Source organism: Pipistrellus kuhlii, unplaced genomic scaffold (assembly GCF_014108245.1).
Source record: "Pipistrellus kuhlii isolate mPipKuh1 unplaced genomic scaffold, mPipKuh1.p scaffold_m20_p_8, whole genome shotgun sequence".
Lineage (NCBI taxonomy): Eukaryota > Metazoa > Chordata > Mammalia > Chiroptera > Vespertilionidae > Pipistrellus > Pipistrellus kuhlii.
Genome location: NW_023425584.1, coordinates 10,103,513 through 10,131,045, shown reverse-complemented (window position 1 = coordinate 10,131,045; position 27,533 = coordinate 10,103,513). Strand labels below are relative to the sequence as shown.

Below are 27,533 nucleotides of genomic sequence, written 5' to 3'. Positions count from 1 at the left end.
AAGGAAAACAAAGAACAGCTCTGGCTGGTGTGGTTCAGTTGATTGTCATCCTATTCACCAGAGGTCACCGGCTTGATTCCCAGTCAGGACACATGCCCAGTTGAGGCTTGATCCCCAGTGGGGGCATGCAGGAGTCAGCTGATCTATGTTCCTCCCTCTCCCTTCCTCTCTCTTAAACAACAACAAATGATAAAAACATATTCATAAAAACAAATGACAAATGGGCAAAAAGAAATCAAATTGCAATATGGTAAAATTAAATGTATGTCAATAGTCAACATTAAGTATAAATAGTCTATATACTCCAATTAAAATACAAAAATGGCCAAATTAAATTGAAAAGCAAAATTGACTATATGTTGCCTATAAAATTTACTTCAAGTATAAAGACAAACAATAGAAAGACAAAAATAGATGGAAAAAAAGGATGTGAAAAGATACACCAAACTGAGAGGTGACATCAGCAAGATGATCAGGAAGCCCTGGATCCTCTTTCTCCCCAAGGACATGCTGATTCAACCACAATACAGGAACTGTGAGAACTCCGGAAACCAGCTGAGAGTGACAGGAACACACAATGGAGAAAGGATAGCCTCTCCAACAAATACTGTTGGGAAAACAGGGTGTCCAAATGCAACAGAATGAAACTGGAACCTTACCTTAAACCCTGCATACAAAAAACGACTCAGAATTAGACTTATGTAGCCTGGCCACTGTGGCTCAGTGGTTGAGCCCTGAGCAGGAATCAAACTGTAACCTCCTGGTTCATAGGTCGATGATGCTCAACCACTGAGCCATACCAAACGGGCAATAAACCCTTTCTTTCAGCACAACTTTTGGACTCAAGATTTTTTATTTTTTTAATATATTTTATAGATTTTTCACAGAGAGGAAGAGAGAGGGATAGAGAGAAACATCCATCATCTGCCTCTTGCACACCCCCTACTGGGGATGTGCCCGCAACCAAGGTACATGCCCTTAACCAGAATCGAACCTGTGACTTTTCAGTCCACAGGCCAACGCTCCATCCACTGAGCAAAACTGGTTTTGGCAAGATTTTTTATTTATTGACTTTTAGAGAGAAAGAAAGGGAAGTGGGGGGGAAGGGCGGGAAAATTTCTTGTCCCACTTATTTTGCATTCTTATATGTGCACTAACGGGGGATCTAACCCCCAACCTTGGTGCATTGGCAGGATACTCTAACCAACTGAGCTATCTAGCCAGGGCTCACGGCTGTTTCATTTAACAAAGGCTTCCCTTAGTAATTTTGTGCTACATTTTAATATAAACATTTTTAATCTGTCAAGAACTTATTTTAGTATAAGTAAATTAGGAATCCAGCCTTGTTTTTAATGATTCATTTTTTGATTATTCCCTAATAAACTCCCATATGCATATTTAAGTCTAGCCAAGGTAATTAGCATAATAGTATCTTTTGTACCAGGAGAGCAAGAAGCTAGAAAATCCCTGGGCAAGTGTGATGGGGAAACTGAGATAAGAAAATTAAACAAGGCCAAACATTTTGGGCAGCTGGCACCCAGCCTGTGAATTGCAAGACCTTGTGTTCCCTAACCAAGGACACTTGTGAGCAAATAGTTTATACCCTCCTCCCTAACCAGAGAATACACAGTTTAAATCACTCTGGTCTGGGAAAATAGAGAACTAAGGCCCAATTAATGCCATTTGTGCCAGTTAAACCCAAGGACAGATGAAGTTGGGAACAAATAACAACCCCATTAATACCAAACAAACATAGGATGAAAGTAAAATATACCAAAAATAATCCGCTGAAACCGGTTTGGCTCAGTGGATAGAGCACTGGCCTGCGGACTGAAAGGTCCCAGGGTCGATTCCGGTCAAGGGCAGGTACCTTGGTTGCAGGCACATCCCCAGTAGGGGGTGTGTAGGAGGCAACTGATCGATGTTTCTCTCTCATCGATGTTTCTAACTCTCTGTCCCTCTTTCTCTCTGTAAAAAATCAATAAAATATATATTTTTAAAAATAACTAGAATAATCCAAAACTCCATTATACACTCATTTTATTACATCAGCATATTAAAAATGCACCTGAAAGCTGGTGAATATGCTACTGAAAACCTCCCCTAAGATTCTCGCTGCAGAAAAAAAAAAAAAAAATATATATATATATATATATATATATACACACACACACACACACACACACACACACACATATATATATATATATATATATATATATATATATATATATGATTTTTTTAAATCACTGATTTGTAGAAGTTCTTTAAATATTCTGAATATTAGTTCTTTGCAGATATAGGTATCAAGAGCATTTCTCCAGTCTGCTTTTCTGATTCATGTTTTAAATATTATCTTTTGATGAACAGACCATTAAATGTTGTTGAATTTTAACTTATCAATTTTATATATATTATTTTAAAAATATATGTTTTATTTTTTTTTTCTTTCTTTCTTTCTTTTTTTTTTTTTTACAGAGAGGAAGGGAGAGGGATAGAGAGTTAGAAACATTGATGAGCAAGAAACATCAATCAGCTGCCTCCTGCACACCTATTGGGAATGTACCCACAACCAAGTACATGCCTTTGACAGGAATCAAACCTGTGACTCTTGAGTCTGCAGTCTGATGCTCTATCCATTGAGCCAAATCGGTTAGGGCATAACTTATCAATTTTTTAAAAATTGTAAGTTCTTCATTACTCATAGACTCTCTGCATGCCACATAGAGTTTACTGTGTGCCAGGTGTGGTCTCTAAGTGGGTAATATATCAAGAGCTAAGATATATTTTTAGGTTCAACTGAATAGCAATTTTGTTGTTAAATTGTTAGAGAGCCATAATCCGGAGCAGTAGTTCAAAATTTAATTGATCATATTCATCATCTTTGAAATAGTTAAAAGATTGTGCTCCATTCCTTCAGAATGATGTTTCATTTGATCTCTAAGTTGGTAATGTCTGGCCAAACTTACGGCTTACCCACATGCCATTTTCTGGATCAGAGGGCAAGAGACTATTAGTGAAAATGACCTGTTGCATTTGAGTTTCTGCATGCTGTTACCACCTGCCTTGTACTGACCTTTGAAATGGTTAAAAAGCACTGAGGGGAAGAGTTAGGGGAAAGTTTGCTAAACAGATTCGGTTGTAATGAGGCTTAATAATAAAACATTCCAAATCAGGAATCAGTTGCATAGTGTGAGTGCTTTCCTAAGGCTGGCTCTTGCTTTTCTTCTGCAAAGCAAGAAAAGTGCAAAGTCCTCACTGAGAGGTTTTGTTGCTGTTGTTTCTTTAAAAAAAAAAAAAAAAAAAAAATTTGGTTCTCCTAATGGTCTTGCTAATGGACCCTCGCTAGTCTGGCCATTGAACTGGAAACTTCTCATTGGGTATTTTCAAGACTGCCACAGGGAATCAGCTGCCAGTTTACTGCAGTGTTGAAATCTGCACGAGTTTCTGGGATTGGCATCAAAATGCTAATTTAAAAGGTCGCGTGAAACCACGGCTCACGTTTTCCCTGCCTGCACTCCCGGCAGAAAGAACAAAGACCCAACCAGAGGAGACCAGAGGCTGAAACTCACCCCAGATCTGTTTTCCTGAGATCATTTTGGAACCATGCCTGAAATGCCGGAGAACATGGAACAGGTAAGAGCTAACAGTTCAGGAAACGAGGCATTCTAGAGTTCCAGTTTCTTTAAAAGCAGCTTGGTGGGTGTCTGCTAAAAGCCGAAATGCACAGTGCCATTCATTTCTTTTAAACATAGAGCTGTGGGACATGAGAGAATAAACTAACTTTAATTATGGACCCTGTATGGAGAACTCAGCTAAGTCTCATTAATGGACATAAAAATAAAAAATGCAGAACAGAACAGCAATTTCATTTACATGATTAAATGCATTGCTGCAGGTGGAGGGCGTGTATAAGTGAGGATTTTATCCACAGTGTACGTTACCAGCCTTTCTTTGTCTCGGTGTGAATGGAGTCTGCTAACATAAAACTTTTAGCTCCAGGTTGCTCTCTTTAAATTTATTGACTTAGCCACAACATGAACTTGAATAGTGCCTGTATAATGATGGGATATATATATATCTATTTTTTTTTCACATAAAAACTTTCCACTTTAAAGAGAATGATTACACGCCCATGTGCCCCTAGAACTACTGCACATTTTTCCCTGCAAGTATCACAAACTAGATTTGCAAATGCAGGCAGTAAACTTTTTGTTTCTCTCTTCTCTGAGAATCCAAGGGCTAATTGCATGGCCTTGCCCTTAGATCTTCACATTGAATACTTCATTTTATTTTTCATAGATTAGATTGCAACTAGAGACTTTTTAAATACTTCCCAGTTTTTAAAGTGAGAGCTAAGAAGATCTGGAATCTTCCCCCACAGCCCCCCACTGCCCTTTACTTGGTCCTCTGCAGGTCAGGCAGGTTTGGGGCTGGGGCTGTGCTCTCACTGTGAATAAATGCTAAAGTGATCAACAGTGACAGTCTGGATGAAAACAAAAACCGAAAAAGTGAGGGTCTGAGGGCTCTAACATTAACTGTTCCTAAGACACCACGTTCACACCAATAAGGAATGAGTTCTTGTATGTGTGTGTGTGTGTGGGGGGGGGGGGGGGGGGGGGGGGCTGGGTAGGAAAGTCACAGGACTATTGCAAAAGGCTGCTTCCGCTCTAAAGCAAAAAGGGTTTTGAAAATAGGACTGTGTTTTGAAGTGAAAGTCACTTGATTTTTCACTTTGAAAAGCATGATGCAGGGTGCTCAGCATTATTCTCCCTCCTTGGTGCCTTCTTCAACTCTTGGTCCTACGTTTTTTTAGCATCCCAGAAAGAGGTGGCGATGACTCATTTGCTAACACTTGTGTTTTTCTTGTCTCTCTTCTGAATCTCTCAAAAAACAACAACAACAACAACAACAAAAAAACCCTCCTAAGGTTCCAGGGATATATGTCTATTGTGCTTTCTTTCTCTCTCTTACCTAACCCCTCTCCTCCCCCCGCTATGACTTTATAAAATGTCTTATCCCACTTTATATATGGCATGCCCAGTTGATTTTTTAAAATTATGTTTTTCAATTGCAGTTTATATTCTAAATTATTTTGTATTTGTATTCGTTTCAGATTGATCCTTTATGCACAGCGCTGTCTGTCTACACACTTAAAACTCCACTCGATCCAATTCAATCCTTCCCAAGTCAAGAAAAAATAAAGGGAAAATAGATAACATAAACAGCCTTCCTCCTCCTGCCCCCAGACAAAGCTTGTATTCATGGCTTGAGGCCAAGGCCTTTGTGTTGTGTGTCCCTTTAACAGTTGGCGCATGGGCGGAGAGCTCCCTGCCGGCGTGCCCGCCCCTTTCCGGGGCTTCCGCCTGGCGTGGCCAATCAGCGGGAGCGGCCTTGGCAGCGGAAGCCGGAAGCTGTGAGCGGCTCGGCCTGGAGCTAGGGGAGGCGGGCCGAGGGCCTTAGAGCGGCGGCTGGCGCGGTCCCGGGCTGGAACCTGAGGTCGTCGCTGCCGCGGCGAGCGGAGGCGGCAGGCATGGTGGGGCGGGAGAAGGAGTTCTCCATCCACTTTGTGCCCGGGCACTGCCAGCTGGTGGAGGTGAAGGGGGCGTCTCGGGGGGTCTCGTGGGGACCGGGCAGAGGGAGGGTTTCCCAGGTGCCCCGGCCGAGGCGCCTCGGGGCGGCGCCGCGGGGGTTGTTTACCTCGGCGGGCGCCCTCCGGTTCGTGCGGGCTTTCCCTCCCAGCCTCCGCCCCAACATCCGAGGAAATCCCCTCCCTCTGGAGCTTCCCTTCCCCTCCAGGAATGAAGAGGGATTTTCTGAGCTGTCTGGGTTTTGATTCGACCTCTTAATTTTTATTTATCTATCTATCTGTCTATCTATATCTATTTATTCATCTATCTATCTATTATTTATTTATTTGGTCCTTCGTTCCTCCCCCTCGGTCTTACCCGCTGGTGCCGTGCCTGCCTCTTAGGAAGAAGGGGATAACGGTATCGGAGAGGATAGCTTGAACTCCTATTGATTTACACAAGACACCATGTTGTGCGTTGTAATCTCCGTAACGAGGAGGTTGGAGTCGCTCCATTTTACGGATGAGGAAACTGAGGCTTAGCGGGAATGCCCTTGGCCCATGGTCATGAAGTGCGGTATTGTAACGGGTGTTTGGGGCCTTAAACGGCGACGGAGGGCTTTTTTTTTTAACAGTGCTTGGGGCGACCACCCGCGAACACCCTTCTTGGTGTTCTGTCCCAGGCTTTCCCAGCATTCATCCGTCTACGGAAAATAAATCGAAAATATATCTAGCTCCGGGGATGAGACTGGTAACTTGCCCAGACCCATATGTCTCATGGATCTGAGAAAGGATATAGGACATACCAGTTTTGGAGAATGCAGAATTGTAGCTCTTCTGAAAGGTAGCATATTTAGTGCTTTCGTATAACTTTGGGATTTGGGAGGAGGTAGGGTTAGGAAAAATGGTCTGTTTAAACTGCTATGTTGTCCCTGTGTAACCCCGAACAGGGCTGGCGGGTACATGTTACCTAGTGTTCGTGTTTGTTTATGTATATCTGCATACTTTTCACAGTAGGAGTTCACTAGTGTAAACTGGTTTTCCTTCAATAAAAAGTGGTACATCCAAAAGCTTGGGTTGTATTTGCTGCTCTCAAAAAATGTAGAGTTGCCCTGGCTCGTCTGGCTCAGTGGGTAGAGTATAGGTCTGCCCACCGAAGGGTCCCTGATCGATTCTGGTCAAGGGCAGGTACCATGGTTACAGGCTGGATCCCCTCCCGACCTGTGGGAGGCAACCAATCAATCCATGTGTCCCTCTCACATCCATGTTTCTGTCTCTCCCCTTCCCTTCTATTCTCTTTAAAAATCAAATATCGTTAGGTGAGGATTAACAAAACAAAAACACTATAATAAAAAAAATCTGCGGAAGGACGGTATTCTAGTTTATGTTAGCGAAGCAGACTAGTGGTTTATGTTAATACTGTCTGGGGGTGGGGAGGGGGAATACAGTAGGGTGACAGGAATTAGACCAATGTCATCTGAGTAATCACCTAGAAGTCTCCCAGCCCAGGAATGAATGATCTGTGCTTGAGGGGAAATCTTGGGGTCAATTAAAGACAATCTGAAAAAATTGCAAAGTATTGTTATGTTTACCACTAACGTGTAAGAAGATCCCTCCTTAGGTATTAGTGATTTTTCACCCTACTTTTTCTCTGACATGCTTAATTCAAGTGTGTGAAGATAGAAAACAGTCACAGAGTACTGTTTGGGGTTATTCTGAAGGAACCATTTATCTTTCATTATTACAATTTGGTATTTGATTAGATAGCCTAGTAATAATGGTAGTTCCACATCTATAATAATAAAAGCACAATTTGCTAATTAGACTGGACAACTTTCCGGAAGAAGCCAGGACTGTGAGGGAAGCTGGTGCCGGGCGAAGGAAGGCCTATTGCACAAATTTCGTGCGTTGGGCCTCGAGTTGAGTTACATAATGTGTCTACTTTTTCAAGAGTTTTTTCTTCGTATCTGTAATGTGGCATCTGATATTCCTGAATTCGGTACATCTAAGATTTTATACAATAAGAAATAAATATGTTCAGACCAACTTAAAGTGATGTTTGATATAATTTACCTATAGGTAATAAAAATTGAGAATTTTTAGGTTCACAAAATCATTTTCAGCTCTTTTTAAAAAAATAGATTTTATTGATTTCTTACAGAGAGAAAGAGAGAGGGATAGAGAGTTAGAAACATCAATTCAGCTGCCTCCTGCACACTCCCTACTGGGTGATGCCTGCAACCAAGATACATGCCCTTGACCGGAATCGAATCCGGGACCCTCCTCAGTCCACAGGCCGATGCTCCATCCACTGAGCCAAACCAGTTATGGCATTTTCAGCTCTTGATTGTGGTGTTGATGGAACTAGATAGTTTTTATTCTTCCATTCTGAGTCCCTCAGGGTGTTTGGATGTTCCTGTGTTTTGCAGGATTAAACTTATATATAATAGTAACAGTCTAAAGTAATTTTCAGAGGAATATTTTCCTTTTTAAAAGAAAAAAGAAAACCGTATGCTTTCAAAAGCTTTAGTAGAGTTCTGTTTATATATAGAAACTCAAAAATAAGTTATTTTTGATTGGCATCTTTTTATTTCAGAGAGAAACATTTTATTTGCCACCCACCAAATAAACTTACAATCCAAACTAGTGGCCCGGTGTACAATTTTTGCAGGGTGGGGGTGGGGAGAAGAAGGGTCCCCCAGCCTGGCCTGTGCCCTCTTACAGCCCCACGATCTTTTGCCCCAAAGAGGTAGGAGCCACAAAGGATTGAGAAAAAACTCATTAGGTATTGTATTTGGCTGGACCATAAAAGCAAGAAGACCCACGTTTTTCTAGTCTTCACCTTCTCCTTTTATTGTGGACAAATCCTTTAACGTCTCTGGACTTCCGGTTCTTCCTTTTGGAAATATAGCTGCCTTGCCTATAACTAGGCTGTTAGGAACTAAAGGCATGATGTAGGTTTATATGACATTTGGTGGTTTTCAAATATAAGTTTGAGCAGAATCATTTATATTTCAGGAGGTGCTTGTGCTTCTGATCTCTACTCTTTTAATAAAAAGAAACATTTTAAGTATTGGCATATGACCATATTGTCCCAGGGTATAGGGCATAAGTTTTCCACGCATCTCCCATCCTTTTTTAAAGTTGTGTACGGTAGCCGGGACTGGTTTGGCTCAATGGATAGAGCGTCGGCTTGGGGACTGAAGGGCCCCGGGTTCGATTCCGGTCAAGGGCATGTACCTTGGTTGCGGGCATATCCCTAGTAGGGGGTGTGCAAGAGGCAGCTGATCGATGACTCTCATTGATGTTTCTAGCTCTCTATCTCTCTCCCTTCCTCTCTGTACAAAAAAAAAAAATAAATAAAATAAAATAAAGTTGTGTACGGTAGTATATTTTCTAAAGAGTCTTGCTGTGCTTGTAACAATGCTGCATTTCATCAAGTCTAAGATGCTCTAGTTATAAAATCATCTGGGCTCTTTATTTTATGCTGCACTAAAAAGCAGACAGCACAGCCAAGCTATGACATTCATAAGATGCATGACTATTTTATTCATTGACGTGAGATGTTACAGTGAGGGTAAAGAATGCTTCAGAGTCCAGAGTCCGTGGATATGCAGAAATCTTAACTTACTGTTTACTGTATGGATTGCATAATGCTTGTTCTTTGACTTCAAATTTTCCTTTTTCAAAAAAAAAATATTTTTATTGATTTCAGAGAAGAAGGGAGAGGGAGAGAGAGAGAGAAACATCAATGGTGAGAGAATCATTGATTGGCTGCTTCCTGCACGCCACCTGGACATATGCCCTGACCAGGACTCAAACCTCAGTCACTGAGTCACATTGGCCAGACTAATTTTTCTTTTTAAGGAGGAAAGATGTTGCTTTTAGAAAGATAGATGGCAATTTTTTTGATTATTTGAATAAGGGAAATTTATTTTGAGAAAAGCCTTGTTCTTTCCAGAAGTTCAAGAATATAGTTCTCAAAGTGGAGTTCCCAAATCTATTCCTTTGCTTCTTTAGAGTGAAGTAAAAAGTGAGAAGCTCAGAAGGAACCACATTGGAGCGCTCTCAACAGTATTTTCTCAGGGATGTTTATAGTACTTATCCTGTGTACATCGTTTTTTATTGTACTAGACTTGGCATGTTTTCTCTTTATGTTCAGTCTTTGTAGAACTGTTTTCTTGCCAAAATGTAAAGGAAATACTTTGCTGGCTGAAATCCTTGTTTTCATAGATCATTTGCCTACGAGCCAAGTTTTGCAAAAGAAAACTTAGATGAATTTTCCTTCCACTTGTAAAAAGTGATGAAATTGGTTAATCTAAGAAAAAAAAATCCTTAAAGAATTTTTTTATTGTTCCTGTCAGCCATTCATTTCAGATTTTCCTATGATGGAAATACCTGATTTGGGTAGCCTTTTTTTTTTTTTTTTTTTAAATGTATAGTCTGCTGAGTTATTCAGCTGAACTAGGGGCTAAGGAAAGATCTTTGGTTAGTGTACTCATCTTTAAAGTTTTGACATCTTAGAATTAGTTGCCTGTAACAACACTTTGAAATAAAAAGTCTTCAGGATGATAAAATTTAATAAAACTGACGTTGCTGACTTTATTCAAGATTTTAGGAGAAATTTGCTGTTACCGTCTTCGTATTATTTCCAAAATAGTAGTTCCTTTTCATTTTTATGTGTAAGGAATTTTTTTCTTTTTCATAGATGCAACACATCCAATTGAGAATCTTCTCATGTTGTTTTTCTTTTATCCTCTATATTTGTGTTTACTAGTTTAACTGGTCTGTGCAGGTACATTTAAAGTTTTAATTCAGGAACATTTACCAGTTTAGTTAAACTTAGAAAGGATATTAGTGCCAAAAGATAAAATTTATTTCTCATAAATTCCAGTGAAATGTGAATTCTCTTACTCAGACCTATCAAAATATGATATATCAGTGAAATTTTAAAGAAAGCTTGGGGTTAAAAACTGGGAACCAAAAATGTTAACTTATAAACATTGTTGCAATAAAACAAATATTTAATCAGGCCATAAAATAAGCATAAACCTAATTGTGGATTTTATAAATGGAAAAACTTATTATTCATTTGGACATCATTGATTATAAAATTAAGATTTTTTTTTATTAATGTAGGAAATCACAATCTTTTTGACTAGCTAATTCCTTGCCATGTCATCTTAGGTTTTTATTTGGGTGGGGGGGTAAGATTATTAAAACTTAAGTGAAGTAGTTATCGATACAGTTGACTGATCTTTGTTCTTAAGACTTGGCTTTTAGATATGGGACCTGAAGCAAACTACTCAGACTTGAAGTGGATGATGTTGACTAATTTTGTTAAGAGAGTGTTTTCAAAGAAAATGCTTTTTTCTTTTCCTTCGCCTTTTAGGAGGAAGTTAATGTCCCCAGTAGGCGTGTTCTGATTACTGGTGCCACAGGGCTTCTTGGCAGAGCTGTGTACAAAGAATTTCATCAGAATAATTGGCATGCTGTTGGCTGTGGTTTTAGAAGAGCAAGACCAAAATTTGAACATGTTAATCTATTGGATGCGAATGCGGTTCATCACATCGTTTATGATTTTCAGGTATGGTTTCGTCTATTTACTTTAACAAATGTGAAACATATTAAGAATCATCTGGCCCAGTCGGTGTGGCTTGGCAGTTGAGCCTTGACCTCTGTATGAACCAGGAGGTCATGGTTTGATTCCCGGTCAGGGCACATGCCTAGGTTGCAGACTTGATCCCCAGTGTGGGGTGAGCAGGAGGCAGCCTATCAATGCTTCTCTCTCATCATTAATGTTTCTATCTCTCCCTCTCCCTTCCTCTCTGAAATCAAGGAAAAATTAGAAAATAAAACAGAATCATCTGGATGACATAGAAAATCTAGCTCTCAAGGAAGGGGGAGATAGAAGATCAACCGAAAGCCTTGTATGCATGCATATAAGCATAACCAGTGGATGCAAAACTCTGGGGAGGGAGGGCATGTATGGGAGTGGCGGGGGGGGGGGGGGGGGGCAATGGTAAGACATGTACACATATAATACCTTAATAAAAAAAAAATGAAAAAAAAGAAGTTACCAAACTTAGACTCTATTAAGCAACAATATAAATACACTTTAAAAAAAGTTCTTTATTGTTTAAAGTATTATATATGTCTCCTTCCCCTTCCCCATTGACCTCTCCCCAGTACACTTTTAAGCATGGCAGAGTATATGAAATCCTTAAAATGACTAGGTTCAGACATAGGTTGACAAAAAGACAGAATATGAAGCATTTTATAAAAAATGTATGTTTCTGAAGTGCTCTTCTAAATAGCACTTTCGATATAATTGGATTTTTAAAAAAAATATATATATTTTTATTGACTTCAGAGAGGAAGGGAGGAAACATCAGTGATGAGAGAGAATCATTGATTGGTGCCGCCTGCATGCCCCACACTGGGGATAGAGCCCGGATCCAAGGCATATATCCTGACCAGAATCAAACGTGACTTCCTGGTTTAACCATTGAGCAAAGCTGGCTAGGCATGTACAGCTTTTTATAATAATGTCTGTAAATCTTACAACACTGTAAAATGGACAGTATTTCCATTTTAGAGGTGACAGAGGCTCAGAGATGTTAAATAATAACATGTTGGCCATGGCCACAGTAAAGTTCCAGAAAACTTCAGTTTCTGTTCTACCTGTAATCAAATTGAAAGTTCATGTTTTTTTTCTAAAAGTAATGGACCAGGTAACACCTACATTAGAATTTTTGGGGGGGAAACTTGTTCTTACGCTTCTCTCCCAGCAATTTTAATTCAGTAAGTCAGTTATGGGATCCAGGACTCTACATTTTAAGACATTTTAAGAAGCACCGCAGATTGTGCACATTCAAGTCTGAGAACAACTAAGACCGTGCTTCCTCAAGCAGTTGTTGAGAAGGGGAGAGTTTGTATGTGGGGAGGCCAGCCTGTCTGTCAGTGGTCTTTCCAGATCTTAGCTATGGCTCTGCTCCTCTGGGAAGTAGGTGCATTTCTGTCTTGACGTCTCTCACGTGATGGTGAAACCGTCTCTTTATATGTCTGTCTTTTCCACTGAAGGATGAAATCCTGCTCCTTGCACAAGCTTAGCATATAGGTGGTACTCTAAATGCTCAGCTGGGAAAATAATTCTTATAGAAAGTGGATTTGCTTCAAATAAATAGTCTAAGACAGTGGTTGGCAAACTGTAGCTCGTGGGCCACATGCGGCTTTTTGGCCCCTTGGGTGTGGCTCTCCCACAAAATACCATGTGCAGGCGCACACGTACAGTGCCATTGAAACTTCGTGGCCCATGCGCAGAAGTCGGTTTTCGGCTCTCAAAAGAAATTTCAATCGTTGTACTGTTGATATTTGGCTCTGTTGACTAATGAGTTTGCTGACCACTAAAAGATTTGAACTTCTGAATTTGATTTGCAGTTGATATTCCTCGCCCTTTAACATAGATTTATTAAGATTTAAGTCATGCCGAAACCAGTTTGGCTCAGTGGTAGAGCATCGGTCTGTGGACTGAAAGGTCCCGGGTTCGATTCCTGCAAGGGCATGTACCTTGGTTGCGGGCACATCCCCGGTAGGGGGTGTGCAAGAGGCAGCTGGTAGATGTTTCTCTCTCATCGACGTTTCTAGCTCTCTATCTCTCTCCCTTCCTCTCTGTAAAAAATCAATAAAATATATATATTTTTAAAAAAATATTTAAGTCATATTAATCACACAAATGATAGCTCTTTTCTCTCATCTGAATTTGGGGATGTATTTCTAATTATAGTAGTTGACACAGATGATTGTTTGATTTTGCCTAGGGATTGCCAAATTGCTCTTTTCTTTTCAGAGCCTTTGTGTGTGTATGTCTGTATTTATTTATTTATTCGTCACCCAAGGATGTTTTTCATTTATTCCAGAAAGAGAGGAAGGAAGCGGGGAGGCAGAAAAGGGGAAGGGGGAAAGGAAGGAGGAAGGAGGGGAGAGAAACATTAATGAGAGGGAGAAACATCAATTGCTTGAGCCCCAATCAGAGATTAAAACACTGACCCTTTGGTGATGGAATGACACTCTAACTGAGCCACACTTGCAGGGTGTCTACATACAATTTTAAGGAAGTTCAAACCTTGAAAAAGGGGAGCATGACAAATACAATGATTCTTTAGTTGAAGGAATGTTGAACTAAGCATTGTTGTAGAATTAAATCACTGTTGGAAGGCTGTGGTTCCTCTGTTTTATTCCTTTTTTGGGTTAAAAATCAATGCTTAACTTCCAGCCCCATGTCATAGTACACTGTGCAGCAGAGAGAAGGCCAGATGTTGTAGAAAATCAGCCAGATGCTGCTGCTCAGCTTAATGTGGATGCTTCTGGGAATTTAGCAAAGGAAGCAGGTAATGACTACTTCATAAAATCATTTAATAAAATATTAAATGATTGCTGAGTTTGTAAATATTAAAGTTGTATAGATTGCTTGTAAGAGATTTGTCTATATATGATACATTTGAAAATATCACATATAATCTGTTAAGAATTACAGATAAGATTAATGTTATGTTTTAATTTTAATAAATTGTTTTTCGTTTGTAGCTGCAATTGGAGCATTTCTAATCTATATTAGCTCAGATTATGTTTTTGATGGAACAAATCCTCCTTACAGAGAGGAAGATATACCAAGTCCCTTAAATCTATATGGCAAAACAAAATTAGAAGGAGAAAAGGCTGTTCTGGAGAACAATTTAGGTAAGACACAACTATCTCTTTAGCCCCAGATTTGTTTTGGGGATTACTTTTTGTTTATGATGTGGTGTGTATTTAATTAAAAAAAATCAATCAAAGAACAAATCACTGGAGAAAAATGAAAGAATGTTGTTAATTAAAAATAATAATAATTTTAGAAATCTTAGAATTTGTGAATTTCTCCAGGTTTCCCCCCAGTATCACTATGTACATAAATATTGTGTATAGGAAAAAAGAAATCATACAGTACAAAATTTTGTAATCTGGTTTCAAAAAATGAGCCATGTCATTTCTCTTAGATGGTATTCTGTTATTTGTGTGGTTTTTCTTTTCTATGTGTGATTGTGTATACATCTGTATATATACATGTATGTGCTGATTATAAAAGGTATGTGCCCTCCTTGTAAAACAATTTTGTAAAATGTGAAATTGTAAGGAGTGAAAGTTCTCCATTGCTGCCTCAGAGAAGCACCGAATGTGGTTATGTATGCATGCGCGTTTTTTTGTGGATTTTTAAAAGGTGTGCATGTTGTTTTATAATTAGTGTGTGTGTGTGTGTGTGTGTGTGTGTGTGTGTGTGTGTGTCCCTCATATATTTGCATTTCAGTTCAGATGGGAGCCATCATTAAAGTGTCAATTATAGCCAAAACCAGTTTAGCTTAGTGGATAGAGCGTCGGCCTGCGGACTGAAGGGTCCCAGGTTCGATTCCGGTCAAGGGTATGTACCTGGGTTGCGGGCACATCCCTTAAAAAAGTGTCAATTATCTAGTCAGTTGTAACCCCTCATTAGGACCAACATAAAATCTAACTACATCATAATTCTTTATTCAGTGGTTCCAAGAATTATGTAGTAAATACTCACATACCCTTCATTTTATATAGATTCACTAATTGCCAATGTTTGCCACATGTGTTTTATACATAATATTTTTTTCCTGTATTCATTAAGAACTAGTTGCATTTTACTCCAAAATACTTTACTGTGCATCTTCTAACCAGGCTGCTCTTTACATAATTACAATGTAGTTATCACACTCAGGAAATTAAACGTTACTGTCAAATAATATGCAGTCTATAGAGAAATTTCCCCAGTTGTCCCAGTAACGTCCTTTATTGCATTTTATTTTATTTATAATATTTTTATAAGAGAATGGCTTTGTTCTTTTTAAAAAATATATATTTTTATTGATTTCAGAGAGGCAGGGAGAGGAAGAGAGAGATAGAAACATCAGTGATGAGAAAGAATCATTGATTGGTTGCCTCCTGAACAACCCATCTGGGAATTGAGCCCCAAACCAAGGCATGTGCCCTTGACCGTAATTGAACCTGGGACTCTTCAGTCCAAGGGCCGATGCTCTACTCATTGAGCCAAACTGTCTAGGGCTGCATTTTATTTTCTAATCTAGGATCCAGTCAAGGATCACTCATTGCAGTTAGTTGTCATGATCAGTTTCATTTTTTAAAACTTTTTTTTAAAAATATATTTTATTGATTTTTCACAGGAAGAGAGAGGGATAGAGAGCCAGAAACATAGACGAGAGAGAATCATCTATCAGCTGCCTCTTGCACACCCCCTACTGAGGATGTGCCCGCAACCAAGGCACATGCCCTTGACCGGAATCGAACCCGGGACCTTTTAGTCCACAGGCCGACGCTCTATCCACTGAGCCAAACCGGTGCCGGCTCAGTTTCATTTTTAATGATCATAATAATGAAGAAAGTATGTGTAAAAATACCCCAAATAGGAGAACATTTAAAGACACTCTAGATTACATTTGTTAAATGGGCATTATTACAGTGAGCTGTGTCATTTTGGTCTATTTTAAGTTTTCTATAATATTGTTTAAATCCACATAGTTGGATCTTACATCAAGCCTTAAGAACCAGTCAGCTTTAAAATATTATCTGCTTTATTTCTAGGAGCTGCTGTTTTGAGAATTCCTATTCTGTATGGAGAAGTTGAAAAGCTGGAGGAGAGTTCTGTGACAGTTATGTTTGATAAAGTACAGTTCAGCAACAAGTCAGCGAACATGGACCACTGGCAGCAGAGGTTCCCCACGCACGTCAAAGACGTAGCCTCCGTATGTCGTCAGCTAGCGGAGAAGAGAATGCTGGTGAGAACCTTTGCAAGGAAGATTTTCTAACTTCCATCTTAGTAAAATCCTATTAATGAGCGGAAGTTAAAGTACTTTATTCCTACTTTTTAATTTTTTTAATGATTTTTTCAATTAGAGTTTACATTCAGTATTTTGTATTAGTTTCAGGTGTACAGCACAGTGATTAGACAATCATATACTTTAAAAAGTGTTCCCCCCAAAAAAATAAAATAAAAAGTGTTCCCCCAATATTTCCAGTACCCAATTGGTATACCATACACAGTACTTATAATAATATATTGACTCTATTTCCTATGCTGTACTTTATAAAGCGCTTTTTTAAAACTGTAAGGAGAGTAAGCAAAAATAGTTTATAGATAGATAGTAGGCTATATTTATGAATTATAAAAATATACCCTTGTGTTTGCATTTCTCAAATACTATAGATCCCATCTGTCATTCTTTTATTTCAAGATGACTTGAAAACTTGTATTTATTCTTTGGGTAACAAAGTAATCTCCTAATGTCTTTTAAGAATTTTGATTAAGCACTGTGTAATGCTGAAGATGATTCTACATAGGAATTCACAATTTCAGCCACAATTTCAGGAGTTAAATATTTGAAAGATTAGAGACTGACGTATTTTAGAATATTACTAATAATATGACTGTACTTTTTTAACATAAAATTTCATATATATTAAATGTGTACTCTGACAGTATTTGATAACGTTATAACTGATTAGCTCATCTTGAAAAATGGTTCTATTAAGTATTGTCTTTAGCTTAGAATAATTAGAAATACTCATTATATTGGACTATGTTTCCATAAAAATCTGTAATTTTTAAGATTCCTGCTAAATAAAATAGTCATTTATATTTTTATTTTAAAAAATTCTCAAGGTTAAATTCTAGAAATTGCTTTTCATGTTAGTTGGGAATATACTTTATTTTAGATATCTTTTGGAGAACATTCCAGAGAGGAGAGATGCATTTTAATTCCTGGGCCTTTTGATTACCTTTCTTGTCAAACCTACCATTCAACTAAACTCAGAAAGTTGAAACTGTTTTGAATGTTGTGTCCTTGTCAGGATCCATCAATTAAGGGAACCTTTCACTGGTCTGGAAATGAACAGATGACAAAGTATGAAATGGCATGTGCAATTGCAGACGCCTTCAACCTCCCCAGCAGTCACTTACGACCAGTAAGTATATGGCATTTAAAGCCTTGCTTTTTCAAATTCCAGAGCTAACACTGTAGTGTGTATTGGTGATAACATTTCCTTGTTGCTTTGGAAGTATTGGTAACTTGCATTTTCTGGTATTAATCACAGTAACCCTCGCTTGTATGTGAGAATTTATATCGCTAATTTTCTCTAAATTATTAGTTAAAAGAGCCAGTCAGTATTGGTGACATTTATAGGAAATGTATTGTCTTTATTATAGCAGCTTTTAAAAAAAAAAAATATTTTTTCAGGGATCAAATAAGATTTGTACTAAGAGCTAAATGAATTAGAGAATATAAAACCTCAACATGTAGCCTTTCATGTATTTTTCATGTTTTCTTTTTATTTTTCTTTCAAGATAACTGACAGTCCTGTCTTAGGAGCCCAACGTCCAAAAAATTCTCAGCTTGACTGCTCCAAATTGGAGACGTTGGGCATTGGTCAGCGAACACCGTTTCGAATTGGAATCAAAGAGTCACTCTGGCCCTTCCTCATTGATAAGAGATGGAGACAAACAGTCTTTCACTAGTGTATGTGTTGTCTTTTTTTTAAACAATAGAGTATGTGGCACTTTCTAAAGGAAATAGTTTTGTATGAGTGCTCTTTAGTTGTGACTTAGGATCTTTCAGGTAAACAATGCTCTTGCACTAGTGAAATCGTGTAAAGAAACTGAGTTCAATAATGCCTTGCTTGATGTAATGATGTTTCTTATCATTTTGTTTGTTCTGGCTTAATTTGCTGTTTGAATGTAGTAGATTATGATTGTTCAGTATTTGTGAGCTGGGATGAAACAGATCTGCTGTAGACTTTTTTTTTTTGAGGGAGTGGGGATGAAATGCATTGTTCATTCCTCTAAACCTCTACATTTTCAGGACTATTGCAACTGTTGACCCTTTTCTGTTTTAAAGTATTAAATATTATGAAAATCATTGATGTTCATTATTTGCTTTGCTTGAGCCCAGGTCAAAATGTTTGAAGAAAGAAACTTTATTTTTGCAACTTAAGTGTGGTTTTTATGCTTGAGATATTTCCACATGTCATGTATATTGTCACTCCTGCAGCTCCATGCCTCCTGCTTGTGTAGCAGTGTATGGTGAACACTTGAAAGAGAATGTGTGTATGTGTCTGTATTTTTAAATATATATAAAACTGTTGTTTTCACTCCATGTCATTGATATTTCATATGTATGGTTATACTGATAATAATGGGCCTTGTAAGTCTTTTTGACCATTCATAAATAATAATAAATGTGTACTGTTAGCATGGGAATGCTGAGTTTTCTTAATTCATTCTTTCTTTCTTTCTTTCTTTCTTTCTTTCTTTATTTATTTTTTAATATATTTTTATTGATTTTGTACAGAGAGGAAGGGAGAGAGATAGCGAGTTAGAAACATCGACGAGAGAGAGTCATCGATCAGCTGCCTCTTGCACACCCCCTACTGGAGACGTACCCGCAACCAAGGTACATGCCCTTGACCGGAATCGAACCCGGGACCTTTTCAGTCCCCAAGCCGACGCTCTATCCATTGAGCCAAACGGGTTTCGACTCTTATTTCTTTTTTTAAATGTAAGGACCAACCATATAGGCTGATTGTTATTTTGTTGCTTTAATTTTTAAAAATTACATTCTTATCATCTGATGCTTATAAGAGAATGTAGTTAAAATACATATTGAGATACAAAACACTAACACCAGGAATCTACCACTTGAGATCTAGACTGTTCCAGATATTATAACTACTGTGTCACCTGGTTGGTTTTTACTAAAGAAACTAGTCTTGTTACATGTTTACATAAAATGTTTTTTCTGAAGAATGCAGAATATCAATGCATTATCTGCACTAAGCGAAACTCGGGTGACCTTAGCCTCAACAATATCTTTGGTCATTAGGAAGATATGACTTGGCTTCTATTCAGGGGTTCGTGCACACCCTCTTTCAGGTTTTCCAATACCACTCATGGGCTATTCTAGATCTTATTCTCGCTGGATAAAATGTCCTAATTTACTTAGAATTTGGGATTTAAAGAAGAGCCAGCTGGGGTGATTTGGTTAAAGCAGCAATTCCCAAACCATGCTATTTATGTGTATCATTAATTAGAGGATTATTCACCAATCGATACGTCAGCCCTAACCTGGGCCCACTGAAATAGAGTTTCTGGCCTTGGTGTTTGCTAATTTAGGTTTAAATGTTCCCCACATGCTTCTGAGGTAGCCAGCCAGGCACGTATATTTGAAGCATTGTGTTTCTTTAAGTACACTTCATGTGGTACAAAATTCAAATTTTTAGAGTTAGAAAAACCTTGATCTATTAAAAGAAAAAGCTAATAATTTTTATTCTGTACTTAATGTCCCAGTCAGTGTTCTTAGGTTAGTAATGTCAGCTTCCTGAAAGGACACTAGAATGCTTATATTTTCCATTTGTGAGATATAATTAAATTTGATTTTAGTAGGCACCTTTGAATTTCCATTGCTTCAGAGTGTTGCTGACTAAATAGTACACGATAAGAAAATTAATATTAATGTCCTATATTTGGGCATTTCAAGAATGGTCTGGGTCCCAAAATAGAATATTTTGCTGTAGACAGTGTACTATTTTCTATGTGGCTTTAACAAATTACCACCATTGTAGTGGCTTAAACATACATTTGTTTGTTTGTTTGTTTTTGTTAATCCTTGCCTGAGGATATTTTTCCATTGATTTTTATTTTATTTTCTTAAATAAATCTGTATTGTTCATATTACAAAAGTTCCTCATTTTTTCCCCCCTCCACCAGGTTCCCACCCCACGCTCTGCCCTTTCCCCACCCCCCATTGTCCTCATCCATAGGTGTACAGTTTATGTTCATTCTCTTCCTGCACCCCCCTCTCCTCTTTTCTCTGAGAATTGTTAGTCCACTCTCTTTCCGGACCTCTGATTCTATTATAATCAACAGTTAATATTGTTCATCAGGTTTTTTAATTCCCTTGGTTTTTAGATTCACTGTTGATAGTTACATATTTGTTGTTATTTATTTTATTTAAAAAAATATATATATTTTTATTGATTTCAGAGAGGAAGGGAGGGGGACATACAAACATCAATGATGAGAGAGGATCATTGATTGGTTGCCTCCTGCACAAGGGGAGTCTCTAGTGGGGATCAAGCCTGCAACCTGGGCATGTGCCCTGATCATATGCCTGGGAACTGAACCATAACACTGAGCCAAACCAGCCAGGCTTTCCATGGATTTTAGAGAGAGTGGAAGGGGGAGAGAGAGAGAGGTGAGAGAGACTGTGCCACTGTTTGGTTGCCTCCTGCACCAGGGATTGAACTCGGATATGAGCCCTTGACTGGGAATTAACACTCTAACCACTGAGATTACCAGCCAGGACTCGAGTATGTGACCTTGCAGTTAGTTCTGTAGGTGAAATGTCTGGTACAGGAATGACCAGGCTAAAATCGGATGTCTCTAGGCTGTAGGCCTCTCTGGAGGCACCAAGAAAGAATGAATTTCCTGCTCATTTTGCTTGTGTCTCTGGGAACAAGGTCTTCACTTGCTGTTCATAAGCCATTGGCTGTTCCCAACTTCTACAGGTCACCATACCACATTCTTTGCCTTGGGGCCCTCTTCCTTCATCTTCAAAGCCAGTTTCAGCTGGTTGATTCCTCATGTCCAATCTACCCAAGTCTTCTGTCTCATCTCTCTCTCACCACAGCTGGGAAAGTTTCTCCAGTTTTAAGGAAGCTTGTGATTAGGTTGCGTAGCCCAGAGAACCAAGCATAATCTCCCCTTCTCAAGGTCAGTCATTTTTTTGTTAATCCTCATCCAATGATATTTTTTCCATTGATTTTTAGAGAGAGTGAAAAGGAAGGGGAGAGTCAGAGAAAAGTCTGCGTAAAAGAGACATATAGTTTGGCTGCCTCCCACATGCGCCCCGACCAGTCAGGGATGGAACCTGCAACCCAGGTATGTGCCTTTGACCTGGAATTGAATTCCAGACCCTTTGATGTGCTGTCCCATACTCTAACCACTCACCACACTGGCCCCAGGGTTCAAGGTCAGTAACCTCAATCATGTCTACGAAGTCTATTTTTCCATGTAAGGTTCTGGGGTTCAGGGTGTGGACATCTGTTGGTGACCAAAATCCTGCCTACCATGTAAATTAGATGCAATGTGTTCTGTAACTAAAAAAATGAAATTATTTAGAAATGGCAGTTTGAAAACTCAAGGTAAAAACGTCCCATCATTTGCTTAAAACTGTTACATCAGGATAGCAGAAACACGACCAGCCTTTGACAGCTTTCCTTCTCCCCAAATCTGGTTGTTTTATTTTCATTATCATCTTTACTTAATCTTTGGTTAAGATCCTTTCTTCATAATAACAAAGATGGTATTTTATTCTTTCGTAAATATTGACTACATCTACTTGCAAAGTGTCAGCCATCCCAGTAGGACAGATAAAAATGGGACTTTTCCCTTTTTGCTGTTCTCAGACATTGTTATTTAAATGGAAGCCAAATTAAAAATGGAGATACTGAATAGTTAAAGAGGCACATGTTGCCTCTGCGCTCTCTCATACCCGGAAACTTCGGCGTGATCCTAAGACAGACTGGCACCATTGTCTGCTGTCTTTTGTCGCGCTCCAAAAAGCAGTTGATTATCTTGGAAGGGCTTCAAAAGCAATTAAGGAAATCCCTTATGTCAAGTTACAGTGCAGACAGGACAAATTAGATGTATGGGGAAATGTCCTGATAAAGTACTCAGAAATAATGAGTCTGTGTATGATTTGTAATTGCTCCTGCAAAAAATTTACAACATAAAAGAGTCTGTTAACCTGAGACTGGAAGCTCTGAGATGTGTTTTTATTTTTTCTTCTTTTCCTATTACAAATGCAAATGCCTTGTGAAATGGAGCCCAGAGCATTTTTAAATGTCCAAAAAATGTAATTTGAAACGTTGTTTATTATATTTCTGCCTGGGCTCTTCAGTGCCTCGCAGGCTGCTTGGTGAGCGCTGATTTCTAAGCCAGCAGGTCTGCCATGAAAAATTGGCCTATTTGGCTCACCATGGTGGAGCGAGGGCCTAAAGGCAGCTGAGCCAGAAAGAAGAGTGAGGGCTCACCCCAGCGCCACAGAGGATGACGAGGGACAGGGATTGAAAAGACCACGTTAGTTGCTGAGTGCCTGTGAGATGGTTGCATTCGGTTTCTTCTTTATGAATTGAGAGAGAGACAGATGATCTTCAGTCTGCATAACCCTATACCTGTGCCCACAGAACTTCACCAGCTCCAATGGCGACCGTAATGAGCTGGTGGGGACAGAAGCTGGTGGTTTGAGTGTTGGTGGCTGAGGAGACTGTCACAGATATCATTCAGATAGAGTACTTTCATCACATCACTGGGAAATTCAAATGCAATTTCCTCCCCTTGTGAACCGCTATTCCCCTCAGAGTGAAATGACTTCAACTCTTCCAAACTACTTGGATTTTTGTCTCCAATAAAATGAAATTTACCCTCCTCTTAAAACAAAATTTACCCTAACTTTTGAGCTATGGCTGCACCCATTGCTAATTCCTTCTCCCCCCTTCCCTCCCCTGATAAACATTAGCAAGGGGGGGAAGTTATTCTAGGGTTATCATACAATATTTATAGGACACTTTTTTTTTATTATTATTTGTGAAGTGTCTGAAGGTCTCTTAACTATGAGCCATTTCCAAATAACCTTGGACTCATATTTTTCATCTTGATCCAAATCCCGCAGAAGCAAACCAATCATGAAACTCTGTAAAAAGTCATCGGGAGCCCCAGGCTCAGAACCCAGCTGCGGTGCGTGAACCGTTAGGTTCTGTGCTGCTGGAAGCTTGGAGGAACGGAGCCATGGGGACCGAGGCTCATTGAGGAATCAAAGTCGGGGCTTTGTTTCCAGAAGCCTTTGCCTGAGCCCCAGAAGGTAAATGAAATCCCTCATAGGAGTTCAAATTGTATAGACTTTGCTTTTTTATGCAATTCCTTTGGAGATGGTTCAATACAGGGATGTCCTTTCTGTTTAAAGAATAGGAACACGAACAAAGCCAATGAATAACAAACATCAGGGTATCCCTCTCCGCAGGATGCCTGTGATTTCTGAGTTTGTCTTCATTAATGTTCTGTTCTGCCTTCATCGGTCCACAGTGCCCTCTTGGTGAGCGTTTCCCCACTCCTGTCCTCAAATATCACCACGGGTCCATCCACCAAAGCCTCCCCATTATTTCTCTTACCTTGGGTGACCTTCCTCTGACTTACAATTTGATCACATTTCTTTCTAGCTCCCATCAAAGTACGTGTGTCCCAATGCTCTCCAGAGTCAGCATTTAGCATAATAATGCTTATTACTAAGTACATTTTTAGGTGCCTGATGTGGATAATTCCATTTATACTCAAAATAACCCTCTTGATAGTAACTTTTAAAAAAGTTAATATTGATTTTAGAGAGAAAGAGGAGGAACAAAGGAAATAGAGAGAGAGAAAGAGAGAGAGAGAAAGAGAGAGAAACATCAATGTGAGAGGGTAACATTCATCTGCTGCCTCTTGCACACCCCCTACTGGGGATCGAGCCTGCAATCTGGTCACGTGCCCTGGCTGGGAATTGAACCCATGACCTCAGTGATGTCAGTATGTTGATGCTCAACTGAGCCACACTGGCTAGGGAGGTAACTATTGTGTTCGTTTTATAGATGGAGAAAAGGGAGACATGGCATGTCGTCTGTCTTCGAGTTGCCAAATGGTGGAGTCAGGAGTCATCTGGCCCTCCTCACTATTCACCTCAGCTTCTCAGAGGCTCCTACATCAGCTTTAGGTCAGATAGGCCTGGGTTCGAGGGCAGATCCTGACATTTCACTGGCTGTTTCTCCTTGGGCATAGGAAGTACCTTTTCTGAGCTTTAGTTTCCTCTGCAGTAAAATGGGACTATTTGTGTGAAGAAAGCTAACCCTCATAAAAGCTCATGGCCATAGTAAGAGCCTGAGAAAATATAACGCGTTTGCTAACCCTTTCCTTCACTATCCTCTCAACTACGTAGTTGGCAGATAAAAGGAGCTGACATCAGTCTGTTGGTGAGGAATGTGGTTTGATATGTCCCCTCTCTCATGAGGTAACTTCAGGCTTCCTGACATTTCTGATTGGCAGACTCTTGGACACTTCGGTCCACCTAGGCAAGGGCTGTGCCTTCCCTGAGGTTGTACCAAGTCACATGTTCTTGGGTGTACTTGCCTTTTCCTAAAAAAAAATGTTTTTATTGAGAGGGGAAGAGAGAGGGAGAGATAGAAATATCAATGAGAGAGACACATGTCTACTGGGGATCGAACCCAGGACCTCTTGGTCCATGGGAGGTCACTCAAGCCACCGAGCCACACCAGCCCGGCGGGTGTACTTGCTTTTAATGCAGATCGTTTGTGTTTTACTGCACATGTGCTCATTGATATGATCCTCAGGAAATGTTTGGAATGGAGAAATGGAGTGGAGCGGCAGCCACCTGCTTGTGGGTTTGTTAGCAGAGAGAGCTGGCGGGCTGGGCTGGTGCTCCAAACAGCAATGACCCATGGCCAGTGCTCCATCCAGCAGCCATCAGCAGGGTCCCTGGCCATGGGGCCAGCTGTTTCTAACTGCTCATTCTGTAGTGGGCGGTACCTCCTCCAAGCTGGACCCTTTCTGGGAACCACACGGGCTATTAATTTTCCGATGGCAAATATAACCGCAGATGGCTGCGTGCAGGCTGGGTTACAGGATCCACATGCCGAGGTTTCCACTTCCCGGGGGCGAGATGGAGAGTTTTCTCTTTTCCGTTACACTTATCACAATAGCGAGTGAAGGCGCGGGCCTTTGTCAAGTTCCAGTTAGCTTGTTCATACGAGATAAGAAGAATATGAAGAGGTTCTTGTATTTGGCACTTCCTCCAATAAGGCCTCATTGTTTCCATCATCAGTTTGGATAAATCTTTCTCTACCCCTTTCCTTACTTGGCTTTCCTATATGTAAATGTGAGCATGTGAATCCACAACTGTTTATTGAGGCCCATGTGTAACTTCCTGTGCACGTGAGGAATTTCAAGAAGAAGAAAGTGCAATTAAAAAAGAAAAAAAAAAATATATATATATATATTATTGATTTTTTACAGATAGGAAGGGAGAGGGACAGAGCGCTAGAAACATTGATCAGTTGCTTCTTGCAAATCCCCCACTGAGGATGTGCCCGAAACCAAGGTACATGCCCTTGACCAGAATCGAACCTTGGACCCTTCACGAACCTTGGACCCTTCAGTCTGCAGGCCGACGCTCTATGCAATGAGCTAAACCAGTTTCAGCAGAAAGTACAATTTTTGTCCTAAAGGATCTTGAAATCCAATGAAAGAACAATTAAACATGTAAAAATGTTACACTGACATATTAATATTTTTAGCATAACGTTTATTTGCAAACTAACAATTATTTAGATATTCTTCCAGAGATACCTGTATATATATTAAGCATATATTTACATACACATTCCTATTTAAAAATTCAGTTAAAAGCATGTTGTACAGACTTATATGTTTCTTGATTTTTTTTCCACTGGACAATACATTTTGTAGGTCATTTCATAGTTATACACATGTATGAGCTTCATTATTATTATTATTATTTTAATATGTTTTTATTAATTATAGAGAGGGAGAGGGAGAGAGATAGAAACACCAATGATGGGAGAGAATCATAGATCGGTTGCCTCCTGCAGACCCCGACTGGGGATCAAGCCCACAACTCGGGCATGTGCCCTGAGCGGGAATTGAATCGTGACCTTCTGGTTCATAGGTTGACACTCAACCATTGATCCATGCCTGCTGGGCCATTATTATTATTTTTTAATTAAATTTATTGGGGTGACATTGGTCAACATGAACATACAGGTTTCAGGTGTGTGTTTCTATGTTACAAGAGCTGTCTATTACACTATGTGCCCACCACCCAAAGTCAAATCTCCTGTCACCTTACATTGGGACCTTTTCTCCCCACCCCTTCCCTCTGGCAACCAGCATTCTGCTGTTTGTGTTCACGAGTTTCAATTTTATATTCCACATATGAGTGAAATCATATGGCTCTTAGCTTTTTCTGACTTATTTCACTTCAAATAATATTCTCAAGGTCCATCTGTGTTGTCGCAAATGACGCTGTTTCATCCTTTCTTATGGCTGAGTAGTATTTGTATGTATGTACATTGTGTATATATACCACATCTTCTTTATCCAGGCCTCTATCAAAGGACACTGCTTCTTTCCATGTCTTGGCCACCATGAATAACTGCTGCATTATTTTTAATAGTTTCATGGTATCCCACTATTTGGAAGTCATTTATTTTATCACCACCTTATTGTTTTAACCCCAAACAGGTGCATGGAACTCAATTGCTCACTTCAGTCTTAGATGTATGTGAATGTTAATTGATTTTAACAAGTCTGCTTTTAATGGGGAAAATGTAGAAGTTTGGCATCATTGAACTAAGTGCATGTCTTTTCTCTGCAACTGTTTTGAAAGGGATAACCATGTGTTTGGATTTATATTCTGGCTTGTTTGTTAAAAAAAAAAAAAATCAGCCTCATTAAGCCACAGCCATCTCATCATAACAAGCAAATGTTACACAAGTATTAAGGGGGTCTGAGTATGGAGAGAGTGTTGCAGGGATTTTTTTTTTTTTTTTTAAATGGTGCCCTCATGTGTCACCGGTAACAGTAATGTCATCCCCGTCCCATTCCTCCACTCACACTTGAACCTCGATCTTTAGCTTCCTCACTCTAGGTTTTTTTTTTTTTTTTATCATCTTTAAAATTAATTAATTGATGGTCAGAAAGCAGCATGGGAGCAACCCTCTTAAGTTTTTAAGTGTATAATATAGTTTTTATTATTATTATTATTTTTAA

General features: G+C 39.3%; 1 protein-coding gene across 2 annotated transcripts; it reads left to right on the top strand.

Annotated features, from left to right (window-relative positions):
* Positions 1 to 3,459: 3,459 nt before the first annotated feature.
* Positions 3,460 to 18,896, top strand: MAT2B (methionine adenosyltransferase 2B). 2 transcript variants are annotated; one of them, XM_036424189.2, is made up of 7 exons: positions 3,460 to 3,636; positions 10,962 to 11,156; positions 13,845 to 13,959; positions 14,156 to 14,308; positions 16,226 to 16,419; positions 17,492 to 17,605; positions 17,985 to 18,896. In XM_036424189.2, exons 1-7 carry the CDS (start codon positions 3,607 to 3,609, stop codon positions 18,153 to 18,155), a joined length of 972 nt encoding a protein of 323 aa, XP_036280082.1. In that variant the 5' UTR covers positions 3,460 to 3,606; the 3' UTR covers positions 18,156 to 18,896. The 2 variants fall into 2 exon arrangements, with proteins under 2 accessions (XP_036280082.1, XP_036280081.1); XM_036424188.2 differs by lacking the exon at positions 3,460 to 3,636 and adding an exon at positions 5,423 to 5,596.
* Positions 18,897 to 27,533: the final 8,637 nt, after the last annotated feature.